Source organism: Eschrichtius robustus, chromosome 11 (assembly GCF_028021215.1).
Source record: "Eschrichtius robustus isolate mEscRob2 chromosome 11, mEscRob2.pri, whole genome shotgun sequence".
Taxonomy (NCBI): Eukaryota; Metazoa; Chordata; class Mammalia; order Artiodactyla; family Eschrichtiidae; genus Eschrichtius; species Eschrichtius robustus.
The window spans coordinates 104,542,632-104,564,031 of NC_090834.1; the positions used below are offsets into that span (position 1 = coordinate 104,542,632).

General features: G+C 63.0%; 1 protein-coding gene across 4 annotated transcripts in view; it reads left to right on the forward strand.

Annotated features, from left to right (window-relative positions):
• DAGLA (diacylglycerol lipase alpha) overlaps nt 1-20,768 on the forward strand; it is a 62,212-nt gene extending 41,444 nt beyond the window's left edge. For all 4 annotated transcript variants that reach the window (XM_068556360.1, XM_068556361.1, XM_068556362.1 and 1 more), the window contains 15 exons: nt 1,009-1,096; nt 3,078-3,212; nt 3,814-3,891; nt 5,558-5,682; nt 9,406-9,559; nt 10,142-10,225; nt 10,388-10,465; nt 10,941-11,021; nt 11,871-12,013; nt 12,334-12,402; nt 12,738-12,810; nt 14,018-14,214; nt 15,050-15,179; nt 15,710-15,897; nt 17,357-20,768. In XM_068556360.1, coding sequence (XP_068412461.1) covers nt 1,009-1,096; nt 3,078-3,212; nt 3,814-3,891; nt 5,558-5,682; nt 9,406-9,559; nt 10,142-10,225; nt 10,388-10,465; nt 10,941-11,021; nt 11,871-12,013; nt 12,334-12,402; nt 12,738-12,810; nt 14,018-14,214; nt 15,050-15,179; nt 15,710-15,897; nt 17,357-18,308 — 2,575 coding nt within the window. In that variant the 3' untranslated portion in view covers nt 18,309-20,768. The remainder of the gene's footprint in view (nt 1-1,008; nt 1,097-3,077; nt 3,213-3,813; nt 3,892-5,557; nt 5,683-9,405; nt 9,560-10,141; nt 10,226-10,387; nt 10,466-10,940; nt 11,022-11,870; nt 12,014-12,333; nt 12,403-12,737; nt 12,811-14,017; nt 14,215-15,049; nt 15,180-15,709; nt 15,898-17,356) is intronic.
• The last annotated feature ends 632 nt before the right edge of the window (nt 20,769-21,400 follow it).

Here is a 21,400-nt window from a genome sequence, read left to right on the forward strand (position 1 = left end):
ATGGCCGGTGAAACCAGGGTTGGGAGCAGGAAGCGGCCCTTAGCTGCAAAGAGGAGCCGAGAGGCAGGGGAGGAGGACCCCGTCTGTCACTCCTGATGGATGCTAAGTGCCTTGCAGGCATCCAGGGCCACCCGTGTCTGCCCCTCCTGACCACCCAGCACCAGGCTCTGAAGGAGCTGATGGGAGGGCACATGTCACAAAAGCAAGCCAGCCCCTCTTGCTCAGTCTGGAAATTTACATTTTTAATATTGGATCTGTTATCTTTATGCTCAAAACACACCGACTTCTGGGCACCCAGCATTGGAAGGGTCTCCGTGGATAATCGGTCAATTGCTCTCCCTTTGGGTGCAGACTCCTGGGTACCCTGACTCCCCATCAGAGCAGCCAGACCCATTGGGGCTGGGGTTGAGGGTGGAACAGACAGGGGCCAGCCATGCAGATGAAGGGCAGGGGCCCTCTCCCCTCTAATGTAACAGATCCAAGGAGTTGAAGAATGCAGAGCCTCATTCAGCCCCTTAAACTTCCCCAAGTACAGACAATGTGAGAAATCCTTTCTGAGAGGGGAAACAGGTCTCTCCGGCAGGTCTGCTCCAGGCCAGGAAACAAGTCGGCAGAGAGGCCAGCACCCTGCCACCATCTCCCAGGGCTCTTGATTTGAGCTTTTGGAGTGGGCCGCAGGGCAGCCCCCAGTTCGGGCTGCCAGCTCTGAAGCCCCCAAGTGTGCTGTTGTCAGTCTGCCAGAAGCTGGGAGCATAGGCCCTGGCCTCGGCCAACAGCGCACCATCTTAGGCCAGCAGGAGCCCCCCAGGGAGAGCCCTGCTGGCTGATAGGCAGGTCATTGGCCACCCAGCCTTGGCCGGACCCAGGCCTATTCTCCCCTAGACCTTCCTACTGGGGAGCCCTTTGCTGGGGTCCTGGGAACAGGCTGTCCTGTTTCTGTAATGTCTGGGCCCAGCTCTTCTGGTCGGGCCCTCTGACCTCACACATACCAACTCTCCCCCACTGCAGGCACCGCTTAGAAGAGGGTCAGGCCACCAGCTGGTCGCGCCGGCTCAAAGTGTTCCTCTGCTGTACTCGGACGAAGGACTCCCAGTCAGTAAGTACTGGGAAGTCGCCGTCCTGGGGCTCACATCCTGCTGTCGGCGACTCAGGAGCCTTTGCTCCTCAGCTCTGCCGGGTGGGGCAGGGCTGGGCTTTGAGCAGGAGCGAGGTGACAGCCTGCTCCTAAGAGGACCTGTTATTATTCACTGAAGGACTCCCTCCAGCATGTGAAACAGCCAACCCCTTGCTTTGTCAAGGAGACAGAAAAATGTGAAGACCTTTTATCCAACCCCTTGGAACTCAAGAGTTTAGTTTAGGAGAAGAGATACTCAAATATCAGGGCAACCTGAAGACAGAGAAAAGCAGCATCTCAGCAGCCGCAGGTCCCTCTGGAAGATCCGTCAGAGCCGCGCGGTCAGTGCGGCCCTCGCTGTGCAGTGTTAGTCCTCCGCACCCGCCAGGGCGCTGCGGGTCAGTGGTGGGTGGCCCCCGGGTTGGGGAGGGGAGGCAGGGCCCTGGGGGAGGGCCCTCGGCGGAGCCCCCCCCCCAGCGCTGGCAGGGCCCTTAGGGGTCATATAGTCCCACCCCTCGTTTTGCTGATCAGGCAGCTGAGGCCCAGAGAGGCGGAGTGACTTGCTCAGCATTCCACAGCTAGTTAGTGGCAGAGCTAGTGAGGTCAGGAGACCACTCCTCCCCAAGCCAGACAGCGAGTGCCCTCCATGGAAGCCACTGGAAGCCTTGAGTGGCTCCTACCTGCTAGCAGCCCCTGGTGAGCGGTGGAGTGAGTAATCAAGCGTAAGAAAATCCCTCCCACCCCCAGAGGTTCCCTGGTGGGTGGGAAGCACCCCCCCACCCGGGGCTCTCGGGGAGTCTGAGGGGTCTCAGCCCAGGGCGTGCAGAGGACACACCCACCCCTCCTGGCAGACAGCTTCAGGGCTGGCGTTGGAGCCTGGGGAAAAAGCAGAACGTCCTTTCTCAAAAAGACCAGGGGTCCCCAAAACTTAGGTCCCATCAAACACTGACGGCCTGGGGGGTCAGGTCAGGTCAGGTCCAGCCCAGAGAACGTTTTGATCAACTCATGCTGTGTTGCTTAAAAATTTGAATTGGTTGCCAACATTTAAAAATCAGGGGAGTTTAGGTAAAGTTCAGTATTTCTCGATTTGCCCAAGGTGGGCCTCTCAAAGCAGTAGCAGGCTCTGTTTGGCCCCATTAGGCTTTTGAGTTTGTAGCCCTTGATTTTTCCTCTCTTACATGTGCCAGACACTCAAGGGTGAAACCCAGCGAGAGAAAACCAGTTGCCATGAGTTTCTTCCCACCACAGCCTCTCCTGACCAGTTAGGGAAGAGGTTCCAGACTTCAGCTTGTCGTGAGGCAGGGAAAACTGCACACTGCTAGCAGGGCTGCGTCTGTCTGCCTTGCCTCCCGTCCCCAGGCCCCAAGCATGGCTGTCCTGAGAACAGAGCTGGCAGGACAGCCAGGGGGGCCAGTGACCCCAGGTCACATGCCCCTTCTCCAGGCACATGGTGGGGGTCCCTGAGCCTACAACTCTGGACAGGTTGGGGAGGGGGCCTGAGACCCAGGGCTCCATACAGCCCTTAGCAGGGCATGCAAGGTCACAGCTGGTGGGAGGTGGGAAGAAACTCAGTGAGGGGAAAGCAGCCAGGAGCTTAGTTTTGGCTCCTCTGCTAGAGAGAAAGGCCGAAGGAGAAACAGGCCAGGCCCAGGCCTTGATTCCTAGTCCTGGGGAAAGAACAGGAAATGGCTCGCGGGGGCATCTGTGCAGGGTAGACGGTGCCCGGTGAGTGCCGAAGGAGAAGGGTCAGCGATGTCTGGGACAGCTTCTGCCGGGTCTACGGGGGCCCGGAGCCCAGGACAGGGCCCTCAGGGTCACGGCTGCAGAGGGCCGCATGTGGGGGGCTAGGGGGAACTTGCACAGGGGACCCCGAGCAGACACCCAGCCCCGGGCATTCACTCCCCGTATCTCGTCCTCTCTCCTGCTCCCCTGCCGCCGCCTCCTGCCTCCCTGGACCTCGTAGGACGCCTACTCGGAAATCGCCTACCTCTTTGCCGAGTTTTTCCGAGACCTGGACATCGTGCCGTCCGACATCATCGCTGGCCTGGTGTTGCTCCGGCAGCGGCAGCGGGCCAAGCGCAACGCCGTGCTGGACGAGGTGAGCACGCGGCCATCCTCAGGCCGCCTCCCCGCACCGCCCTCCTCCCGGGCCCTCCCTGCCGCCCCTGCTGCCCCCCGGGTTCTGCCCACCCTCTTGGCCCAGGAGGCCACCCTTTGACATTCACTCCCCTCCCTTCCCCAGCTCACCCTTCACCACTCGTGGCTCTTGCTTGAGCGACTTCCCTCTGCAGGGCCGCAAGGCTGCCTCCAGGGCCCCAGGGGACGTCTAACCACAGGGGCCCAATGAAGCATCCAGCTCCGCGCTCCAGCCTCTGCGCTTGCCTCTCCACCCCACCCCAGCCAACACACCAGTCCTAGTTAGGGTCTCCCAGCATTCCATGCAAAATACGTTTTCTCCCGGCCTGGGCTGGCAACGTCCCCGGGGATTGATGCCTTGGGTGGAAGGGGAGCAACTGGAGACATGAGGAGACCTCAGATTTTGGAAAACTGGCCAGGTCACGGAAGAGCTAGAAAGCACACGCTCCTTTGGGCTCTCAGGCCCTGGGGAGGCGGGCAGGGTGCAGAGCTGGGGGCCTGGACCCCTTTCGCAGCCGTGCAGCTGGGCCCGGGGCAGTCACCCTAACGCGCCTGTCTTCCAGGCCAACAATGACATCCTGGCCTTCCTGTCTGGGATGCCGGTGACCAGAAACACCAAGTACCTCGACCTCAAGAACTCGGTGAGTCGGAGCCACCCCGCCTCCACCCCGTGCCGGTTCCCTCTCTCCCTGTGCCCGGGCGACCCGAGCAGACCACCTGCCCGCTGCCCTTGCAGCGTCGGCCCCACCCCCACCCCTGCGTCACGCTGGTTCTACAGAAAAGACCCCTGAATCGGCCTCACGGTGCTCAGATTGCTTGGTCCTGGCCTCCTGAGATGATAAAGGGCTTCAGGAGGGCGAGCTGTCACTATTATTGCCACGGTTGCTACTGTTACAGAAGGCAGCAGGACACAGCACTTTGGTCTCCAAGCTTTTCTGAGTAGCAGAACCTCTTAAGCGCCTTTAGGAGAAATCCGGTGTGCGTGTCCCAGTAAAGGAGCTCCTCACCCAGGGCTGAAACTGCAGCTGGAGAGCCGGCCCTGCCCCAGAAGCAAACCGATTTAGTGTAGCGGGGCGGCGGGGAGGGGGAGCTGTGACCTTGAGCAAGTCCCTGACCCCTCTGAGTCTGTTCCTGCAGCAGCATAAACAGCGCTGGGCCTGCCTTTCACCCAGAGCCCCGGTGGGGAGGGGACGAGCCATCCTGAGCCCCGTTCCCTGCACGGCGCCGGTATACAGTGGTGCCAGTCGGGACAGTGCTAGAAGGATGACAGTGTTCATCCTTCACATCTGAATCCCCTGGAAAAGCCTGTTCTCCGTTTGCCCCCGCTCCCCAAAATGGGCATTTGTGTCCCTTCTTAAAATAGCCTGTCCATAGCATGTGCCCAGAGCAGCCGTCCCAGCCTCCCTCTCACCATGCCCTCTCTCGCCTGTGGGGGGCAGGGGAGGGGCAGCTGAGCCTCCAGGTGCCAGCGCCCCGCCCTCCGGCCTGAGCCAAAGAGGACAGCTACCTTCTCCAGTGCTTTCCTGGATAGCAGACAGGGCAGCCAGGGGACGGTTCTACCCCTCGGGGCCCTGATGAAGGTGCTGTTTATTTCACTTCACAAGATGACTAATCACCCTCTTCACCTTTTACAAGGTGACTAATTCCCTCTAAGTGCAGGAGTCCCCAGTGCCTGGGGCGCCCGGGACACTGGAAGCCGCTTTGCTGGGATACCTGGGCCTCCTGCCTTCCTGCAGCCGTCAGGCTGATATCAGCCACTGGCCTCAGACACCACCTTTCAAACCGGCGCCTTTCTCAGAGATCCCAATCTGCCCAGATGCCCTGACGGTGGGCCACTGGTCTGGTCCCCAGCATGTCCATGTCTCCAGGGCCGGCCCTGCTGCTCTGTGGCCTGGGCAACCCCCTCTGGAGGGTGCGGGCCTCTCAGGGTTAAATTACCCTTCTCGGGGGGCCTGATTCCCGAGGTGGGCGACTGTCGCTGTAACCTCCCCCTCTCTTCCCTTCTCGGGAAAACGGGCAAGGAAATCGATCCAGTGCTCTGAGTGTTTTTCTGTCCCCAAATCATTAATTTCTGAGATTGGAGCAATGGGACAGGTCTTAGGAGGATTCGTGCCCTGGTTGCATGGAGATAATTAGGGAAATGCAATTATCTGGAGGAGCGGGTCCTCCAAGGCGGGGGTGGGGGTGGTCTGCAGCCCGTTGGGAGGGCAGCTCCTGACTCCATCCTCCATCGAGGGGAACCCATGGGCCCTGAGGCTACAGGCAGGAAGGGCAGGAGGTGACCGCCCTCTGCCTCTTCTCTTCCAGCAAGAGATGCTGCGCTACAAAGAGGTCTGCTACTACATGCTCTTTGCCCTGGCTGCCTACGGGTGGCCCATGTACCTGATGCGGAAGCCGGCCTGTGGCCTCTGCCAGCTGGCCCGGTCCTGCTCGTGAGTATACCGGCCCGTCCCCTTAGCTAGCGGCATGTGCAGAGGGGCTGTGGTCACGATGCCGGGCCTGCCCGTGGGGGGCTCTCCCTAAACGGACTGTACCTGCTACCCTGCCCCCTGCGGCCCGCGTTGCTTCTCTTCTGCACCATCTCTGGGCCTCAACCTTTCTAGTTCGGCATTATGCCTGGATGGGGAAGAGCGTGGGCTTTGGAATCACACGGTGTCAGGTTTGAATCCACGCTTTGTCACTGGCAGCCTTGGGCAAGTCGGTCTACCTCTGCAAGCCTCAGTTTCCTTATCTGTAAAATGGGGATGGTGATAACATACCTCCTGGAGTTGTTTTAAGAGGACGAAATGAGACGTTGCCCAGCATCTGGCTGTGCAGCTTACCCCTGTCCCATCTCTCTCCCTGCCCCCTCAACTACTCCCCTCTGCCCGCATCTTCCTTCTCCCGGCTCCCTTCCTGTGCTCTGCCTTTCTGGAAGAAAGGCCTTTCCCGGTTGAGGCCCAATCCATAGAAGCCTCTGGAAGGGCAGCAAGAAGGCCCTTTGTGAAAGGCTCCAGCCCTCTTCACAAGCAGTTGGCAAGGCCTCAGCCGGGTGCCGCCCTTAGCCCACTGCCGGGGGCCGGGGTGGACTCTGCTTTCCTAAGTGGGCCAGAGGAGGGCTCGGCTCCACAAGGGCCCCTCCCCTTCTTTGGTGTCTCCATGCTCTGCCCAGGCTGGGCAGAAGGAGGACAGTTCCCTGGGCTGCCTGTTCCGGAAAGGCTGGCATGCTGGGCGGGCAGCGTCTGTTCCACGACATACTTACTGGGCCCTTGGGGCCCAAGTAGCCACTCCCTCCTCCAGCGTCCTTTTCCCAGAAAGCTGGGGGGGCTCTCAGGCTTGTTCTCACCATCCCCCAGCGACTGACACAGCTGACCAGGGCGTCCCCACGCCCCTCCCCGTCTTTGCCAGCCCGCACACTGCTTCTCCCCGCCAGCATCCTTGGGAGCCCCTGCAGCGGCTGAGAGCCTTCTCCAAGTGAGCACTGGCCCAGGAGTCCTGAGACCTGGGCTCCGACAGCCCTGCTCCGTTACTCACGGGCAGAGTGGGGACGTCATTTGTACAGGCAGGGTCCGTCCTGCCCACCTGTGGGGTATTTCAGAAGCCGGGGAGTCACTGGCAGCCTGGGCACTTGAGGGGCTCTGCAGGCAGGAGCGAGGCTTCTCGATGCTGCAGGGAGAGGAAGCAGAAGGACCTCAGGCCCCGTGAGGGCTCTGTGAGAGCCCGGTGCCTTGCGGGGCGGAGAAGAGGCAGGCCTGAAGTCCCGGCCTACAGCCAAGGGTGTCGGGATGGAGGCCAGAGGGCCGGACTCCCTTTTCTGAGTCCCAGCCTGTCCACAGCAGCCCAGAGTCCCAGCACTGGCTTCAGGAAGGAGGGCAGCCCACCTGCCTCAGGCCCTTCACCTGGAGTGGTCCTCCCGTCCCACACAGAGCATGGCAGGCCATGCCTGCCTATGGCCCCGCCACCCTGGGGACACCCCACTCGGCTCCAGCCCTGCCCTGGACGTGTGGTCAGTCTCCTGTGGGCAGGAGAGGCCCTGCCATGGGCCAAGCGGGTCCTCAGGCTCCCAGGACCTTGGAGGCCCTCAGCGCCCCAGCGTCCTCTAGGCGGGAGTGCTGGCCTCGGAGGTGCCGCGGGCCCCTCCCTTCCAGGCTGCCGGCCCCGCTGCTCTCATCGGTTCCCCTGGCCCTCAGATCACCGACTCAGGGGTAGCCTTCTCCCTGGAGAGAGGGAGAACCACCATTTATTGGGTGCCTGTTGTATCAGGTGCTTCCTGCCTCTCGGGCCTTTGATCTCACCCCAGCCTTGTGAAGTAGCTATCAGCACCCGCCCACCAGGCCCTCGCGGTCAGGAAAGGCCACCAGAGCAAGGATTCAAGCCCAGGTCTCTGTCTCCGAAGACTACGTACACTTTGGCAGCCGCGTGCTCGGTGCTGGAGGGCGGGGCTGAGGTTGGAGAGGGGCCACAGCTGCCTGGAAACAGGAGCCTGGCCCACAGACCGGGACCTGTCCCCACTTGGCCCAGCAGTGGCGGGGGAGGGGTGGGGGGGTCTCCCAGAGTAAATGGAGGTGGTTGCCCACCCCAGGCCTGGTTGCTTCCGAGACTTGGCTCAACCCTGGGTTTTCTCAGTGAGGCCCCTTCCCGTTGGGAGGTACGTATCAGTCCCTCAGGTGCTGCCCGAGTGAAGACAAACCTCTCTGCATCACCAAGATCTGGGATTCTTAGTATCAATAAAATCTCAGCCGTCAAGCCAAGAAAGCAGGCAGACAGACACAGGTCACATGCTCTCGGGCTGCAGGGCCCCATCTGCTGGGTGCTGGCTCCCTCTGGTGGCCCGAGGAGCAGCTGCACTCGAGCTGGGTGCCCAGCTCAGCCACTCACCCGTTCATTTTGGGGAATCCTGCTATGTGCCTGGCGCTGTTTTTGGTGCTGGGGACGTAACTGTGAACCAAGCAGAGCAAACCCTGCCCTGTGGAGCCCACCGCCTGGTGGCAAGGCACAGACAAGGAAATGCAGCCCATTGGAGCACATCAATCAGTGTTCTGGAGAAAAATTAGGCTGGCTGTGTTGCCAGGCTTGGCAGGGGCTAGCTATGTCAGATGAGGTGGCCCAGGCGGCGGACCTCCCAGAGCATAACATTTGAGCAGAGGCCTGAAGGAGTGAGGGATCCGGCCACACAGAAACCACGAGAAGAATGTTCCAGGCAGAGGGAACCACGGTGCAAAGAGGCTGAGGCAGGAATATGGCCAACGCAACCAAGGGGAGTCGGAGGCAACAGGCCAGAGAACCAGGGCCAGATGGGGCAGGGCCCTCGGCCCTTGCAAGGACTCTGGCCTTTATACTGGACAGGAAGGGCAGCATCGGAGGGTTTTGAGTGCAGTGATGTGGCTTGACGTATATCTTAAAGGGTCGCTCTGGCAGCCACGTTGAGAACGTAAGGGGCGAGTATAAATGAGGGAGACCAGTCAGGAGGCCCCTGTGACACTCCAAGGCAGGGATAAGGTGGCTTGGAGCAGGGTAGGGGGTGGCGGCGAGGGCAAGCGTTCGGAGTCCAGATCTGAATTTGAAGGCAGAGCTAGCGGATGTGCTGACGGACTTGATGTGGGATGTGAGGTGGGGTGAGGACCCGATGGCGATGGCGCCGAGCGTGGGGCTGAGCCCTGAGGGGTGGGTGTGGGGACTGCCGGAGCACAGGGGGCGGGGCCTTGGGGACTGGGGCCTGGAAAGGTTGCAATCCTGTGGGACATCTGGGAGGAGGTGTTGCACAGGCAGTTGAATGTGAGCAGGTCTCTGGGGCTTATTGGCGCATAGGTGGTACTTAAAGCCCAAGACTGGACGAGGCCCCAGGAGCGAGTGTCGCTAGAGAGAAGAGGAGCCCCAGGGCTGACCTCTGGGTCCTCAGTGAGAGGACGAGTACGAGGAGGCTGCCCCTGAGGGAGAAGCAGCCCAGGAGAAAGGGTGCCTCCAGCCGAATGGGGAGAGCGTTTCAAGGGGGAGGGCGAGTCTTGTGCTGCCGAGAGGCCGAGTAAGATGAGGGCTGGGCCCAGGCCGGGCTGGTGGAGCTTTGCAGGGGAGGCTTTAGAGAGGGGGTAGGGCTGCAAGAACCAGTTCCAGAGAGGATGGGGGAGACCGCTGCTCCATCGGGGTCCCTGGCCCTGAGCCCTCTGCCACCCGCCCAGGTGCTGCTTGTGTCCCGCACGGCCCCGGTTTGCCCCTGGAGTTACCATCGAGGAAGACAACTGCTGCGGCTGCAACGCCATCGCCATCCGGCGCCACTTCCTGGACGAGAACATGACCGCGGTGGACATCGTCTACACCTCCTGCCATGATGCGGTGAGGGTCTGGGGCGGGCTGGCCAGGCAGCATCCCGCCAGCCTCGGTCCTCCACAGGCCACAGGAGGCAGGCAGGGCTGCGGTCTGGGGTGTGTACGCTGTCCCCCTCAGCAGCAGGAGCCCTTGGCTTGGCTGGCATGGCTGACCGAAGCCTCCAGGCCTCCCCTCGCTGGGCAGACCAGAGATGGGCCGCCTCCTTCTCCCCACATCCTGGCCTGCATCCACTCTGGGGCTAGGAAGTGGACCCCAACCCCGCACCCGGCACTGGGACTTCCTGGCCCTAGCCTTTGGGGGAAGGAATTGAGAGGGAAGAAGCAGGAGGCACTGGGGAGGGGGCAGCCCCCTCAGGACTAAGCAGGCAGGACGGCAGCAGTCAAGGGCACCCGGGTCAGCGGAATTAGGAAGGCCGGGTAGGCCGTGTGCTGGGTTGGGAGGGACCTACTGCGACCCTTGCAGGCGACAGGGGCCCAGTGGCCAGTGGAGCCAGATTCCCGGGCCCTGAAGGAGACCGGCTTCAGTCACTTCCCCAGATCTGGCTCCACCCTGGGGGCCGTTCAGGCTCATGAGCCGCCCTTCTCCTAGGTCTATGAAACCCCCTTCTACGTGGCAGTGGACCACGACAAGAAGAAAGTGGTGATCAGTATCCGGGGAACCCTGTCCCCCAAGGTACGCTGCCCCCTCACAGCCCCCGCGGGTGCCCGCCTCCTTTTTCCTGTACGCTGCCCAGTGACCCAGCCCACCCCGTGGACCCCCTCACAGCCCCCGAGGGTGCCCGCCTCCTTCTTTCTGTTCTCGGTCCCGCTCCTCACCGTCCTCTCTCCCCACAAGGACGCCCTGACAGACCTGACCGGTGACGCCGAGCGCCTCCCTGTGGAGGGGCACCATGGCACCTGGCTGGGACACAAGGTACCCCTCCTCGTGGGCTCCCCCGGCGGCCCCTGGCCTTCTCCTCTCCGCTGCCAGCACGCAGGCCTGTCCTGTTGGGGTAGGGGTTCCTCCGGGGTCGCTGGGCTCACCAGGAGAGACTGGTCAGAGCGGTGCGGATTCGTCTGGAAAGTCCACTGCCCCCCACTTGCCAGGACCCCCGCAGCCCTGCCCGGCGCAGATCCTGTCCCACAAGAGCTCAAGGAGGCAACTGGGAAGAGATCTCACTGGTTCCTATTAGGCACACCATCCCTCTGAGCCTCAGTTTTCTCATCTGTGAAATGGAAATGATGTGATAAAGTGTCCACCAGCCCCCCCCACAGCCAGCTTGTCATGAGGACCAAAGGGGGAAATGGGAGGGACAGGGTTAGTGCGCTTCACATCCCTGTGGTTTTGCTGGCCCCTGACAGGCCTCCCTCCCTCCCTGTGACACCCACCTCTGTTCCTCCTCACCCAGGGAATGGTCCTCTCGGCTGAGTACATCAAAAAGAAGCTGGAGCAGGAGATGGTCCTGTCCCAGGCCTTCGGGCGAGACCTGGTGAGGCGTTTTCCATGCCATGAGCCCTTGCCACACCCAGCTCGCCCACCCCCAGGGCAACAGACTGGGGACAGGACAGGTGAATGATGGGGCCTCCCCTGCAGGCCAGGCTCCTACACTCTCCTTCCATCCCTGGCTCCCAGCCCCCTCCTCACTTGCTCAGTCCCTCCCACCCCCTCTGGCCCTTTCTTCTTTTGTACCAGCTCCTCTTGAACACCCCTGCTCAGCCCCACGCAGTTGTGAGCACCTGCTCGGTGCCAGGCACTGGAGGCTAAAGATGGCTCAGTTCTGGGGCTTCCAAAATGTTGAGCAGAATGAACATAGAAAATAATTGCAGAACAGATAGAAGGGGTGCTGCTCTGGTTGAGGGCGATCTGGGCCCTGCCCACTGCCCACTCCTCCCTGTGCAGGCAGGCAGCTCCTGAGGTGCTCCCAACTGCCCTTCCCAAAGCCAAGCAGTCCCTGGCCTCAGGAGACCCCAGTCTAGTGGTTGGGGCACAGGGATGGGAGCAGGTGACCAAATGATTATAATAGAGTGTAATCCTTATATTTAAAGGTCTATCCCAGGTGCAGATGCAGTATCTAGGAGGGAGCAAGCCTCTCCTGGAAAATCAGGAAGGGCTTCTCCAAGGAGGTAACCTCTGAGCAAGGTTTTGAAGGATGAATAGGAGTTTGTTATATAGTCTCCCCAAGAAGTTGCTCTGTGGGGGCCTAGCTTGGCTCTTCCTCTGCCCCAGCAGCCACACAGCACAGACATGATCCAAGGACTCTGGGAAGCCCCCTCTGCCTCCCTGGTGTCAGCTTGGCAGGCAGCGGGGCAGGACTCTCAGGGCTTCTCTCGGTCCCCAGGGCCGCGGAACCAAACACTATGGCCTGATAGTGGTGGGCCACTCCCTGGGCGCAGGCACTGCTGCCATCCTCTCCTTCCTCCTGCGCCCCCAGTACCCGACCCTCAAGTGCTTTGCCTACTCCCCCCCAGGGGGCCTGCTGAGGTGAGCAGTCTGGGGCCTCAGACTTGGCTGGGGGCGATGGGTGGACAGTGCTGGGAGCTGGCTCGGTCAGGGGGCTGGACTGGGCAGTCTGGGTTCCGATCATAAGGGAACCTGGGAATGGCCTGGAGAGTGGAGTTGGGGGTTCTGTCAAAAGCCAGGTGGACCCTGGGATCTAGCCCCAGCAAAGCCTTGCTGACGGGATAGGCGGGCAGGGAGCAGGCAGCCCCGCTCCTCAGAGGGTCTTGGAGTGCTGGAGCAGAGCCCCCTCGGGAACACCACGCCCCTCCCCTGCCTTAGCACCCCCTCGGCTTCCCTTGCAGCGAGGACGCCATGGAGTATTCCAAGGAGTTTGTGACAGCTGTGGTCCTGGGCAAAGACCTTGTCCCCAGGCAAGTCGCTCCCTCTCTCCACCTGCCTGGCCTGGGCTGTTCTCCCACCTCGGGGCCTCACCCAGGTGCCCCGTCTCTCTCACTCAAATTCCCACCTCCTCGAGGGACCCCAGAATCCCCCCCACTCAGGTGTCCAGGATGAGAGGGCAAGGTGGGCCCGCCCTGCCTGGCCTCCCCTTCCTGGCTGGGCCCTGCCGAGCTACAGGCTCTTCACCCACCCCGTGACCCTGATGGCCTGGTCTTCTTGTTCCCGGGAGCCCTGCTGCCCCTCACCCCGCCCGTCTCCCTGTCCTGGGCCAGCTCAGGCTGACGCCCCGACTTGCTTCCTTCTCCAGGATCGGCCTCTCCCAGCTGGAAGGCTTCCGCAGACAGCTCCTGGATGTCCTGCAGCGAAGCACCAAGCCCAAAGTGAGCTCACTCCCCTCCCTGCCGCCGGGGCACCCTGGGCTCTGGGCTCCCCGTTTGTCTTCTGCCCCACCTGTCCCTCGGCCCCCCGCCACGTGAGGCCAGGCTGGGGTATGTGATGTCTTGGGGACCTCAGGCCCTCAGCATCTCCGAGCTCACCCCATCCGCCCCCTACCCGTCCTTGTGCAGATGGGGAAACGGAGGCCCAGGGTGGGCAAGGGACTTGCTTTTGCTCACACAGCAAGTCGTAACGCAGTCAGGACTGGAACCGAGGGCTCCTGAGTCCTGACTCCTGTGGCACAGAGCTGCCTGCAGTCGGGACAAAGCAGTCCCGAGGTCAGTGCTCCGAGCGTGGCAGGAAGGCCTCCTCCAAAGCCCACTGCGCTCCCCAGGCTCAGGGAGGCTGGAGGTCGCCTGGGGAGGGGGTCTGGGGGCAGTTTGTTCTGGTTTTCCCTGCGGCTGAGAGGAGAGGACCAGCCCTCCCTAACCCCTCTTCAGGCCTGCAGAGGACACTGGGGGCTCTTCCTGTAGCATGGCCTTCGGCGTTCCAGGCTGGGGGGGCGGGCATGCTGCAGCCAGGCGCCCTGAGGCGGGCAGGGGGTGGCCGGCCAGGCCCAGCAGGGCCTCTGTGCCCCCAGGCCCGCCCTCACCCCATTCACCCTCTCAGCCCAGTTGGGACTGTTCCCAGCCTTGGTGCCCGTGACCGTGTGGCAGGCAGGGCACCAGGTGCCGGGGTGAGCAGGCAACGAAGACTTAGGAGGAGCCTAAGGACATGGAACTGCCCCTCTCAGACCCAGTCCTGGGTGCTTGTCAGGCCCAGGAGGCAGGTGGCGGGGCGCCGACCCCAATGTGGCCGGGCCTGGTGGGTGCAGCTGGGCTGAGCTTCGGGGTCTGTTCTGCCTCTGACTTATGAGACGACCTAGAGCAAGTCCCCTCCCTTCGCTGGGCCTGTTTCCCCTCCGCTAGATAAGGGGTTGACTGGTGTTGCAGCCCTGAAATTCAGCCATTCCATGTCATCTGTCCTTGGCACCTTTTTGGCCATCGTGGCCGCTGGACACCTCAGCCCCCGCCTCTTCACTGGGTGCTGCCCTTCCCTCTGCCCCATGGCCATCCCAGCTCCCCACCATCACCTGTGAGCTCTCCTGAGCACCCCCTGCCCACCCGGGCAGCGCCCCTCAGCTCCATCCCCCTCTTCTCCCTGTCCCCACAGTGGCGAATCATTGTAGGGGCCACAAAATGCATCCCCAAGTCGGAGCTGCCCGAGGAGGTGGAGGTGACCACCCTGGCCAGCACGCGGCTCTGGACCCACCCCAGTGACCTGACCATCGCCCTGTCAGCCAGCACCCCTCTCTACCCCCCCGGCCGCATCATCCACGTGGTCCACAACCACCCAGCGGAGCAGTGCTGGTAGGTGCTGCCCGCGCCCCGGTCAGCTGGGAGGTGGCGGCAGCCAGGGCAGGGGAGTGGAGGATGGGGCCAGCCTTCATTCTGTCACCCTCGGGGCGTAGGTGCAGAGGCTGGTGACGGTGGCCCAGGGCGCCCACAGCAGGGTTGCCCCAGCCTCGGGCCCTGGAAGTGCAACGACAGGCCGATCCAGAGCAGGACTCCAGGCTCCTCTCTTGACGGTCCCGGTCTTCGTCCCCAGTGTCACCCTTCCCTGGTGTCCCCCAGGACAGCTGTCCCCACTCGCATCCATTTAAAAGCGGACGCCCTGGAGGGTCACCCTAAAGCCCTGGCCAAGCTCACGCCTCAGTTGTCACTTGGCATCGCGGCTGGGATGAGTTGGCAGACAGCTGGTGGGGGCAGGAGAGAGAACAGGAGAGGGCTGGTACGGCGACCTCTCCCACCTCACCCCCCGACCCCTTCCCGCTCTCTCAAAGGGTTGGGCTGCCTCCTCGACAAATGGCTTGTGAGCCGGGACCCTCCCTGGGGTGGAGCAGGTATGGCCCAGGCCACAAGCAGGTGAAAGGCTATGTAGGGATTGGGGCTGAGGCGCAAGGTCAGGTTTTCTGGCTCCATTTGGCATGAATGTTCCTGGCTGGGGAGCGGGTGGTGGCGAGGGCTGAGGTGAGGCAGAAGCAAGGAGCCCGGGGACACAGCCCTGCTGGTCCAGCCGGGCAGGGCGTCTCCAAAGCCACCCCACCCCCACCAAGCCAGGACAGAGAGCAGGGCCAGGGGCCTGGGGGCCAAGGCCAGGCTGCCCCCCGCCCGCCCGCTTCCCTCTGGCCCCTGTGCCCCTCAGCTGCTGCGAGCAAGAGGAGCCCACGTACTTCGCCATCTGGGGCGACAACAAGGCCTTCAACGAGGTGATCATCTCGCCGGCCATGCTGCACGAGCACCTCCCCTATGTGGTCATGGAGGGGCTCAACAAGGTGAGCCCCATGGCGCCTGGCCGGCCGGGTCTCCGTCCCCATGTTACACACAAGGGTGCGACGCTCAGAGAAGTGTCCGCTCCCTGGACACTCAGTGGGCCAGGGAGCCCACTCGTGTCCTGGGCTCCACACCCGCCTCTGTCCACACCACCGTGTGGTCCCGTGGTGGGTAGGTGCTAGGAGACGCCCAGGAACCTGTCCCTGAGGCAGGCTGAGCTAAAACCCTGAAGGCCACCTGGCACTTGGCGGACGCATGGCCAAGCAGGGGCAGCCTTGGCCATTGCCCGGCCGTGGAAGGGCCGACCACAGGGTAGGAGAAGTCCAACCTGTCCCATCTGTGGGGCGGGCGAGGCACGATCACGGGGCCCGGCCCCGAACTTCCCGAAGGAGCCGGGCCCTGTTGGGGGAGGAGAGCAGGCCCGGCTGACCCCATGAAGCTCTGCTGGGCCTGAGAGGCCTGGCCTACCGCCCCGCCTCCACACATGATTGTCACCCCTCCGCCACCACCAGCTTCCCCGTCCTGTCCCCAGGTGCTGGAGAACTACAATAAGGGCAAGACGGCCCTGCTCTCTGCTGCGAAGGTCATGGTGAGCCCCACGGAGGTGGACCTGACTCCCGAGCTCATCTTCCAGCAGCAGCCGCTGCCCACGGGACCACCCGTGCCCGCCGGCCTGGCCCTGGAGCTGCCCGCCGCAGACCACCGAAACAGCAGTGTCAGGTGAGCGCCGTCGCCCCGCAGCCCCGCCCCAGAGGGTGTGTGCAGTGGCCACGCGCGTGCTTTCAGCGCGCGAATGCTTGTGCACGTGTGCATTCTGTGTACGCGCCGGGCCCTCGTACGTTCACTCCACTCTGTACACGTGCACGGGAGGGATTGAACTTGCCTCTGCTGCTCGGGGTCTCTCCTGCTCTGCCCCCACTGTCCCCCAGCCTGCCACCACTGAAGCCCATGTGGGCTAGTAGGCATCTAGGAATGCACAGACCCCTGACCACAAACACACAGATTCACTCATAGCTGTTTAGATCCAAACAGATGGACACCCGTGCACTTACACGCACACACGTATTAAAGCTTACACGTGTATATACATGTGTTCACAAATAGTAGCTCTAAGCGCACAGAGCCCCATACAGACAGACTCACGTATAGGACACACACCAAGACGGAGGCCAAGACGCTTGTACACAAGGACACGCTTGCGCGGGCAGCCATGTGTGTAAATGATGGATGCACCTGTACCCAGACCCAGCCTCTCAGATACATGGGCCGACTGACATACAGACGCCTAATATGCATGCTGCACGCAGAAACACAGCGTGTACACGCTTCCAGACGCAAACACACCCCACATTCACACGCACTCTTTTGGGGGTTGGGCTCTGAGGCCGTGGCTCCTGGGGTGGGTGGGGATCCTCCTGCCTCTCTGGGACCCTTCCCGCCCAGGTCCTGGGTCCAGGTTACAGATCTGGCCTAGAGGCTGCTAAAGAGGGTGGTGGTGGCTTCCTGGCCCTTGGTGGGGACACCTGGACTTCTCTCCCTATCTTACAAGCATTTCCCATAGCGGCTGCACGACCAGATGGGGGAGCCAGCGTCCGCTCGCAGCCGCAGTGACTCCTGCGTCCCCCACCCTGGCCCTTCACTCACTCCCTGCAGGCCGGTGTGCGGAGACAAGGGGCTCCAGGGCCCCATCCAGCAGAGGGCTACACCCCATGGGAGAGGTGGGAGGAACCCCAGGGTGAGGAAGGAAGTGATAGGAGCTCAGGCAGGGGCACAGAGGGGTGCTGGCCTGGAGGGTGGGGTCGGACCCAGCGGGGGCGGCTCTGGGCCATGCTCTCTCCCTCCCTACCTTCCCTCCTTTCCTCTCTACCCTTCCACCTCTGCCTCCAGTGGCCTGGGGCAGCGAGTGTCTCTGGGCCTCAGTCCCCAGGTGGGTACAGCGACGTCGGTGCAGTGATGGGCACCAGTGCAGACCCCCGGCCCCCTCTCCCCAGCTCAGCCCTGCATCAACTCTCTTGTCTTCTATCTTGGGGTCTCGTGAGCTGGTTTTTTAAAATGAGGGTTCCCTGTCCCCAGACTGTTCAGCCACTTTCCCCTCCTCCCCCTCCCCAAGTTCCCTCCCGCCGGGGAGCTAGGGGTGGGCCGCCGCCCCTCTGAGTCTCACCCCTCCCTGCCCCCTCAGGAGCAAGTCCCAGTCTGAGATGAGCCTGGAGGGCTTCTCGGAGGGGCGGCTGCTGTCCCCTGTGGCCGCGGCAGCCCGCCAGGACCCGGTGGAGCTGCTGCTGCTGTCCACCCAGGAGCGGCTGGCGGCCGAGCTGCAGGCGCGGCGGGCGCCGCTGGCCACCATGGAGAGCCTCTCGGACACGGAGTCGCTGTACAGCTTCGACTCGCGCCGCTCCTCCGGCTTCCGCAGCATCCGCGGCTCGCCCAGCCTCCACGCCGTGCTGGAGCGCGACGAGGGCCACCTCTTCTACATCGACCCCGCCATCCCCGAGGAGAACCCGTCCCTGAGCTCGCGCACCGAGCTGCTGGCGGCCGACAGCCTGTCCAAGCACTCGCAGGACACGCAGCCCCTGGAGGCCACCCTGGGCAGCGGGGGCATCAGCCCCGAGCGGCCCCCCAGCGCAGCCGCCCACCACGAGCTGGAAGAGGGGGGTGGCGGCGGGGCAGCCCCCCGCAGCGGAGAGCTGGCGCTGCACGACGGGCGCCTGGGGGACTCGCCCAGCCCTCAGGTGCTGGAGTTCGCCGAGTTCATCGACAGCCTCTTCAACCTGGACAGCAAGAGCAGCTCCTTCCAGGACCTCCGCTGCATGGTGGTGCCCGGGAGCCCCACCAGCGACTACGCCGAGGGCCCGAGGTCCCCCAGGCAGCAAGAGATCCTGCTCCGCGCCCAGTTCGAGCCCAACCTGGTGCCCAAGCCCCCAAGGCTCTTCGCCGGCTCGGCCGACCCTTCGTCGGGCATCTCGTCGTCGCCCTCCTTCCCACTCAGCTCCTCGGGCGAGCTCACGGACCTGACACCCACGGGCCTCAGCAGCCGGGAGTGCCTGGCAGTGGACAAGATCCGGACTTCCACCCCCACTGGCCATGGGGCCAGCCCCGCCAAGCAGGGTGACCTGGTCATCTCGGCACGCTAGCACGCCAGGAGTTGCTGCCAGCTGAGGCCCGGGCCAGAGCGGGTGGCTCCTCAGGCTCCTGGTGGCCGCCCCCGCCCCGGCCGGGCAGCTCTGAGGAGAGGCCCCCGCGGGGCCAGTGTAGCCTCAGGCACTGGGCATTGCTGCTGAGCTGGGGGTCCGCATCCCTACCTCAGCTTCGGAACCCCCAGAGCCAAGGCAGCTGGGGTCTGGGCCCTCCAGATAGGGAATGACAGGGAGGGGCGTGGAGCAGGGAGAAGCCCGGGGCAGCCTGCCGGGTGGACAGGGCCACACTCCGCCCTCTCAGCCTGAGTGCCCCCCACAGGGGCATCCTGGCACCTCTTATTCCGGGACAGGCCATGAGTATGCCGACGCCCCGTCACTGCCCTCTGGCCGCTCTCCCAGGGTGGAAATGGAGAGCGGCCCCCTCCCCACATATTCTCATCTGTGGTCCAGGCTGGCATCTGCCCTGGCCACCCCCAGATCTGGTGCCTGCTGGCCAGCCCCCTGGGGTGACCTCCCCCCCCCCCCCGCCCCCCCGCCACCAAGGTGGCCCGCAGTGCTGTGTATGTTTAACAGAAGCTGCTGGGCTGGGCTCAGGATGTGTCCTGGGCTTGCAAGCCCCCTGACCCCTGCTGCAATCACGTGTTTAGTAGCCCCCTTCTGGGCAGGCAGGTGCCAGCCTCCTCAGGGCCCAAGGCAGCCATGGGGCCTGGAGGGGCCTACAGGAGGGTGGGGTCAGGACCGCCCCCTCTCTGCTTGATATCCCCCATGCTGATCTCTCTGTCGATGGGTCCTGGGTACCCAGGCCTGCCCCATTACTTCCTGGCCTGCCTTCTACCCCCGGGGATCCTGGCCACTCAAAGGGTTGAGGGCACAGGTGTGACCACCCCTGCCTGCAGAGTCAGTGCCCTGGAAGGAAGGAGGGCCCCACCAAACCCCCCTTTTAATCACCTCCCCCCAGGCCTGGGCACCCCAGGCCCTGGGCTCTGCAACCAAACACGCCTCCACTCTGCACAGCTGCCCCTCCCCGCTGGCCTGGGCTCTCTCCTGGGAGCGGGCCTCTCTTCCCTCCCACCCCCAATGTCCTGTTGGCCCTAAGTGGAGCCAAGCATGGGGTATTGTGGGACCCGGCTAGAGACCCAGGAGGGCCAGGGGCCCTGGGGCCATCCCAGTTTAGCCTGAGGCCTCCACAGCCCCCACTTGGGAGGGTTCCTTCCCTGCTGGGTTGGAGAAGCAGCGGGGAAGTGGAGCCCCTGCCTGTCCCCAGAGGCAGAGCGGCGAGGGGGCGCGTGCCGGCACGGGGCGTGTGTGCGCATGTGCATGAGTGTGTGCCGAGGAAGGGGCTGCTGGGGCGCCCTCCCCGCCCTGCCCGCCCTGCCCGCCCTGCCTGCCTGCTGCCCCTCCCAGCCTGCCAAGAAAACAGGCAGCAAACATGATGAGCACCATGCGGCGGGGGCCGCGGGACGAGCTCGGCTTCGGACACGGCCCGTCCCCCTCATCTCGCCGGCTGCTCTGACCCCTGGTCTGGAAAACTGGTGTGTGCCGAGGCGTTGACCGCCCACTTGTGCCTTCATTTCCTTGGAGGCAAGGTCCCCCGACTCTGGGCCTGCCCATGGCCTCCCTGGGTCGGCTAGGCTCCCTTGACCAAGACCCCCGTCTCATGATCACTGGTACCTGGGACCCCTGCCCACCCTGACACATGGGGACAGAGACCTGGGAGCTGGGCCCCCCTCACCCTCTGCGACTCCCAAACCTCATCAGCCCCATCAGGCTTCTGCCCCTGCTGGGCCCACCCCCTTTCCCGCACAGAAGCAAGACGGAATCAGTGGCTCTTACAGTTTAAAGAAAAACAAAAAAAAAAAGACAAATCATAAATCAGAGTAAAGTTCCAACAAGCACCCCAGCCCGTAGCAGGGAGACTTGGGGTCTGGCCTTTCAGTTCCTCCTCCACCAGGGTGGGCCTGGGATCTCTGAGGGGGCGTGGTGCCCACCCATGCCCAGGACTGAGCCATCAGGGACAGACCCCCCCCACCCCCAAGGCTGCAGCCGCACAGGGTTACAGGCTTGGGGCTGGGGCAGGCTCGGACTCAGCCCTGGACGCTCCAGGGTCAGCCCACATCTCACCCGCCCCCTCCCCCACTCTCCCCTGCAGGATGGGCCTGCTGTGTGTCTCTCCCTTCCTCTGCACACCACACTTGGGGGGTCTGAGCCACCCCCCTCAGCCCGGCTCAGCTCAGACCGACCCCCATTCTGTCCCCCAGACCTGCAGCACAAGGTTTCCTGGCCGTACGCTGGCCTGTCCTCCCAGGGGCCCGGGCGACCTCCATATGCAATCGGTAGTGAGCAGCTGGGCCCCGCAGACACTCATGCACTGTACGTGCCATTCTCCCATGACTTTTTTTGTACTTAATGTATGAAAGACCCAAACTAATATTGCTGTAAAAAGGAGAGACAAATTAATATAGCTTATTCTATAAATATATCTGTATATAAAGTTTTCTGTATATTGTATAGAGCTGTGTATAAACTGGATGTAGAAGCACACTGGCAGCCTTGAGTGACCTCTCTTCCCCGCAGGTGGGGTGGAGGCTGGGTCTGAGTGGCAGAGTGGTGGGAGGGGCCTCTGAGGTTGGCTGTCACCGCTGTCGATGCCCTGGTCCAGGACCACACTTTGAGTCGCAGTGAGAGACCGGAAGACCCTCAGAGCCCCATTTGAATGGGGGCAGCTCCTTGTTGAGCCCTACCTTCGTGGGGTACATGCCAGGGGCTCCGTCTGACCTCATTAGGGCCTTGAAAGATGGGGCTTCTTAGCCCCTTCTCCCTGAGGGGTCTGGGGCTCCGAGAGGGTGAGTAAACTGCCCAAGACCACAGAGGTAGTGATGGGGTACCAGGCAGGTCTGACAGTGCCCGCCCCTTCCCCCCAATGCTGAGAGCCAGGGTGGGGTGAGGGCACTAAAACTCCCTGGCTGGGTAGCACTGGAATGCAGGGCCCACTGGAAGTCTTTGCTGAGGGCTTCTCTAGGAGGGTGCAAAAGACCCGGCCAGGCCCAGGGCACCCCAGGGACGCCCTCCCAGCCTGGCCCCGGGACAGT